The sequence below is a fragment of the Halichoerus grypus genome, chromosome X, assembly GCF_964656455.1.
Source record: "Halichoerus grypus chromosome X, mHalGry1.hap1.1, whole genome shotgun sequence".
Classification (NCBI taxonomy): Eukaryota; Metazoa; Chordata; class Mammalia; order Carnivora; family Phocidae; genus Halichoerus; species Halichoerus grypus.
In genome coordinates this window covers 37957847-37963846 of record NC_135727.1, presented here as the reverse complement: position 1 = coordinate 37963846, position 6000 = coordinate 37957847, and the positions used below count along the sequence as shown (strand labels likewise).

General features: G+C 48.0%; 1 protein-coding gene across 8 annotated transcripts in view; it reads right to left on the bottom strand.

The window, feature by feature from the left end:
• Positions 1-1991: 1991 nt before the first annotated feature.
• CHRDL1 (chordin like 1) overlaps positions 1992-6000 on the bottom strand; it is a 112689-nt gene continuing 108680 nt past the window's right edge. For all 8 annotated transcript variants that reach the window (XM_078065191.1, XM_078065195.1, XM_078065188.1 and 5 more), the window contains exon 12: positions 1992-4435. In XM_078065191.1, the coding sequence (XP_077921317.1) occupies positions 4305-4435 (131 nt within the window). In that variant the 3' untranslated portion in view covers positions 1992-4304. The remainder of the gene's footprint in view (positions 4436-6000) is intronic.

Below are 6000 nucleotides of genomic sequence, written 5' to 3'. Positions count from 1 at the left end.
CGGTGGGGTGGGCCCCCTGAAGTCAGTCTGCATGAGGGATTCAGTGGGGAACAGAGGCTGTACACAGGAACCATAAGGAAGAGGGATTAGGAGGACAGTCTCATGTCTGTCTTAGAGGCTTATACTCAGCACAGCCTCTGCGTCCTGGCAACGAAAGTACTGGAAATGGAACTTGAAGGATTCATTTCAATGCAAAAGTCCAAGAGACTCTGAGGCACAAGAAGACCCCTGCCTATGTGTTAAACTGGTTTCACGGAAGGTGGCAACATATAACATCACAGGTGGGGAGGGAGGGGAGCATTCTCTCCACTTGTGCACAGGATAAGGTGCCACTGGGGACTCCGGAGCACCACCACCACCATGCTGGCACCTCTAGGCCTGCAGAAGGAGCCCCACCAGCCATATCCCAGCGAGGAGTGGTGGGGAGTGTCAGGAGACGTGTGGTGATGGAAGCAGTGGGTGGCCCACATGAAATGACCTCTGGGACTTCCTCGGAATCACCCGGCTGTGGAGACTACAGAGAGGAAAAATCCTGCAGGAGGAGAGAAGGGCAAACACCAATAAACATGGGCCACTCCTAGGAGACCATATTGCCAGGATGTGGGTGATCGGGGCAAAGGAAGAGTGCCAGAGGGAGCCAGAGTGACTGGTTTAAGTTTTATGTGGTCCCCCCACTGGAGGTGGAGTAATGTGGGGATTTAGAGCCCACCGTTGCAGAGGAAAGTTTGCTGGGTTTTGTAAGGGCGGGGTGGGGGCAAGCTAACAGAGATGAGGGGAACTAGGTACAGCGAAATGCACGGTAAGGCGTGGGCCACCAGAGGCCAAAATTCGGGCCAGGTTGTAGGTCAAGGATTGTGGGTTTCGAGGCTCAGCATGGGGAAGTGGCTTCTCATGCACCTCCCACACCAAGGTAACACTTCTTTCCCCATTACCTTCAATCTTTTCCTTTCCATAGGGTCTCTCCCTTCAGGACTCAGACATGGCCAAGTATCTACCATATTTGAAATAAAAACTTTGCCAGGGCACCTGGGTGGCTCAGTCGGTTAAGCGTCTGACCTTTGGTTTCGGCTCAGGTCCTGATCTCAGTGTTGTGGGATCGAGCCCCGCATTGGGCTCCGTGATTAGCGGGGAGTCTAAATACCTTCTCCCTCTGCCCCTCCCCCTGCTTGCACATTCTCTGTCTCTCTCTGAAATAAATACATAAATCTTTAAAAACCCCCAAAACTTTCCTTTGACCCCGTATCTTTCCCAGCTACTTCCTTCATGTAATCTCTCCACTTTCTGTAATGAAGCTTCTCCAAGGAGTGGCTCTAATTTTTGTCTCCAATTCCTTACCTCCCCACTCACTTCTGGCTTCTGCTCCCATCACTCCCCCAACACGTCACCACCAATGACTTCTGTGTTGCTCAGCCCAGTGCACACTTTTGTGTCCTTATATGATCTGACGCTTAGGCTCTCTTGGCTTCAGCAATAGCACACATCTAATTGCTCTTAGGGGTTTGAGGCAACTTGGTTTGGATTAACATATATGACAAAACTCTCACCTTGTTCCCTGTGCAGCAGACTGAAATTGAGGCCCTCCTGAAACCCAAGTCAGTGGCCTTCTGTCCCCAATCTCTTCAGTGTCTTGGCCACGCCCTTCGAGAACATCCATGGTCATAAATGAACGTCTGCTAATCCCTTGACGTGCACTGGCTAGATTAAGCCTCACCGTGGGATTGCAGGCAAAAGGCAATAGCACCATATTTATCCCCGTTTCATAGATGGGGAGATGGGGAGATGGGGAGACTGACACAGCTGGGAAGTGCAGAGCCGGGATTAGAAACACAGGCAGGCTGACCGCAAAGTCCCCACTCTTAGCGAAGTTGCCACAGTGGGAGCGAGGAGGCATCAAGCTGAGTGTGAAACAGCCAAGCCCACCCATCGCCCACTACTTGGTCCGAGGTCAGCACCGACCAGAGACTCAATCACTCCCGCAGCATTCCTGCAGATGATTTTTCAAAATTAACTTTTTTATTAATTTAAAAATCCAGAAATACAGTGACTACATAAATAAGTACCCTATTTAGGTACATGTCCTGTAAGAAGAACAAAAGGCTAATACTGTTACTTTACGTTTACTCTTACTTGTTTACACGAGTTAACTAGAACATGGCTATAACTGCTAAATGGTGCTTATGGTCTTTGTTGTTCCAGGTGTTTATGATACAAATAAATACACAAGAAGAACCACATCCACTCCTCTCCTAACTACAGGGGACTCTGCCTCTTCTCCCCGTGCCCTACTGCCTATACCACACAGAGCACCACAAGGTTTCTACATTGGCCTAGCACAGCTCCCCAGCCCCTGCTTCACACAGCACATGGGCAAGGTGTGTCCCCGCACCTGGGGGCAGACGTCTATCTAGGGAAGCTCTCTGGGTGTTCCCTTATGGTTGAGCTTTCAGAGAACACCTGGGTGGGAAGGCTTTGGGGTGAGTCATCCAGAAGGGGAAATCACCACTTGGCTTGAGGATCCAGTTACTTGTTTCCACACTATGGAAATGCTGCCACCTCTGGGAGGGAGGCCGAAGCTACTTAGCAGCCTCGTCCCCAATAATGCTCTCTGGCCTCTTGGCCCTGGATGTCCTCCCTCCCTTTCCTGTGGAGCGTATGTATGAAGGGTTGGTAGGAGGCTTGTCCGGTGAAGGCCTGGCCACGAGGCGCCCCTGTATCTCTTTTAGGAGAACAGACTCCATTATGCCAGGTTGCCATAAAGATTTTTACATTTTTCCCTATTGGTGTCATCGACTGTAAGGAAAATAACGTTCCTCTCTCCTATGGTCATGGAGTGGGAAATACAGGATGTCTGCATCCTTGATACTTCTGAGTACTCATTAGAGTTCATTCAAGCCCCTCAGAAGGGATGAATCTAGAAGGCAGGCTTGAGATCCTTCTGGAGAATTTATAGTTTTGCCACAAAGATGATGTCTAAAGCCAGGCCTCAGAACGGTAAGTTCTGCTCTGGTATCGAGCTGTGAATAGACAGTTTCTGAGCAGCCTTCTCTAGGATTCATGACTCAAATCCCTGCTTGGTGGATGAGATGAGAATGGTAGGAAAGTTTAGAACAAAGATCCTTGTCAGAATATCCACTTCCCCATATGAGCAACAATTCTCCTAACTGAACAGCCAACCTTCAGAAGTTTGTGGGGACTGAGCCCCTTTGCAAAGTCAAAATGAACTCCTGTAATTGGAGAAGAAGGAAAACTGCCCTTTTAAGAAGCTTCTAGAATGTAATCATTTAACCTAAATTTTTGGACTACAGAACTCTGGCTATCAAGAAAATTAGCGAGTATTGAGTTATTTGTTGGTGACTCTTATTGACTTGAAAACACAAGGTTTCCTTGTTGACTTCCATCCACCATTTTCTTCAACAATTATTTTGTCTTCTGTGGATTCAGTTTCTGAAGATTTTACTCAGTTCTAACTTCTTTACGGGGCCCCCCACAGGCTCAGGGAGAAAAGAGAAGTGGCATCACTAGGGAAAAGTTATTTATGGCTTCAAAATGAATGTGGCCATGAAATGGTGTTCTTATTCTTCACCCTGCCACCATAGTCGGTGACTTCAGCAACCACACCACTGACCTTCTGCTCACAATTCCTTCTTTATCCTCCTGGGTACCCATGACTTCAGAGCTACTTGGGAGCCAGGCGAGGGAAAGGAGGGGAGAGTCTATGCTGGCTTTGCCTCAGAAGGAAGGCGGCAGTTTAGTGTGTGTGTGTGTGTGTGTGTGTGTGCGCGCGTGCGTGCGTGCGTGCACACATGCATGCTTGCACACAGACGTGTGTGTCTGTGTGGATGAGGATGGGCAGTTAATATTTTCTTAAAAACACAAGACATCCTAAAATTCAAAGAGTATAATTTCATACACATATTTTCTCTGTACTACACAACTCCTACTAAGCAAATTCTCATCGGTTTTCTTTCACTGGAGTAACTTTCTAGATAGAAACCCTAGGGTTTGGTTTACTCTTTAACCTGTGAAGAAATGTGATTCTCCCAGAAACTAGAGCAGTGTTGCGGTGTTCTAGCCCTCCTCCTCCCACAAATAACTCAAGACTCTTCTAGTCTCTTTGCAGGAGGTGTTTAAGGACTGACACACCACTCCACATAAAGGAGCAAGTTATGCTGTGCATGGCGTGAATAATGAACTGCATTTGAGTTTGGGGTTTTAGGGCACTGTTGACTTAAGCAAAATCAGCCCGCAGTCCAGCTGCAGCTTGAGTTTTCTTGCTTTACCCTCTCCAATACTGTCTGTCTCGTCTAACAGTGGCCCTTTTCAGACCTCTCCAGGTACAAAACCTTGACCAAATCTTCAAGCTCTGTTCTGCACACACGACTTGAACACATCTGGCTGATCTGAGCTTCTCCTTCGGTGAATATCTTCCACTGGCCTACAAAGCAAACACAGAGTAGCCCAGACATATAAGAGGAGGGCAGAGCCAATTAGGAGTGTAACCAATCTACCCGATCCTTACCCGCTCACTCACCGGGGGGGTGGGGTGGTCGGAATACAAACGTCAGGTGGTTTCAGAACAGCCCTGCAAAACACATTTCTGGGGACAGATATGGAAAACGGGCCACGGGGTATTCATTTCAATACGCAGGATTTGTAAGAATCCCAAGAATAATACGTAACGGCCTCAAGAGTCAAACCTAAGTATTATTCTTGGAATTTTTGCAGTATATGTACGATTTGTGAAATGCCCCACTATCAGGTTGTGAGCTGTTTAGGTGGCTCACTTGGGACCAGGCCAAATAAAGCAGTACCTGTGTGTTACTGAGGCTTTGCTTACTTTTTGGGGGGCCAGATACCAGTTTAGGGGACTTGATTATTTACTGCTCTTTTCTCTATCCATGCCACCCTTTGCTAACAACTGCCCACCTCTGTTTTCTCCTATGCTCACATGCTGTCTTTACACCCCCTTTGGCATCCCTCAATCCCCTCCTGTGCTATCCCTCCCATTCCCTGTTTTTTCCTCTCCCTCCAGGGACGTGCCCATACTTCCAGCCTGTCCTTACCAACTTGCCTCTTCCCCATTCCATCATGCTAGTTGAGCAAACATTTTTGAGTTCACACCCTGTGCTGAGCACTGACTGGTAACCACTCTAGATCATCCTTCTTCTGGACCCATACCTTCTCGGAGTTTCCTGATCCTCAAGTGGCAAGATCTTCCTTCTCCTGCTATCACCTTGCCATGGCAAATAACCTTTGTAACAAACTGCCCACCCCGGATATCCTCTTTGGTCTTTTGATTCCTGCTCTCATGGTGTTACAACCTGGGGAACTCCTAGTCCAAAGTCAGTGAGCTCCTCTTCATCCAGAACCTATTTTCAACCTCTTTTCTTTTCCTGGCCATAGAAGATCATGACCCTCTTTCCTTACAGACTCGATGTCTCCACTTCCTGTCTCCCTTGGATCGTTCACTTTTCTCTGTTCTCTCCAACTCAATGGGAAAGGAGAGAAGGGTCGGGCAAGGAACTGGCTTCTACCAAAGCCCTGCTGTGTGCCAGGATCTGATGGCCTCATGATAGAAAGGGTCAGGCTTGTTTTTCTTTGTCCCCAGGTGTCCCTGCAGGGTCATCTTAGTCCCCACTTCCTTTGGCGCACACAGCTGGAGGCACACACTGTCTTCTTCCATTATACACCCCAAATCCTGTTATGAACAGAGAGTCTGTTTCAACCATCTTTCAAGCCCCCCAGTGCCCAGCGCAGTGCCTTGCTCATGGCAGAAACAAAAATGTGTTCTTTGAAATTAATTGGTAATTTCAAAAGTCACATCATCAGTACCAGATCCTAGACTCTGCCCCCTTTGTTCCTTACTCACATGTAAGGACTCCCAACCCCTCGTTTGAATTCTCTCCTCCCTCACGTTCAGTTTATCGTCCGTCAGTCTCCTACAGAATAAACAAGTGACCTCATCAACCCTATTTCCCGCTGCCCATAGGATAAACTCTT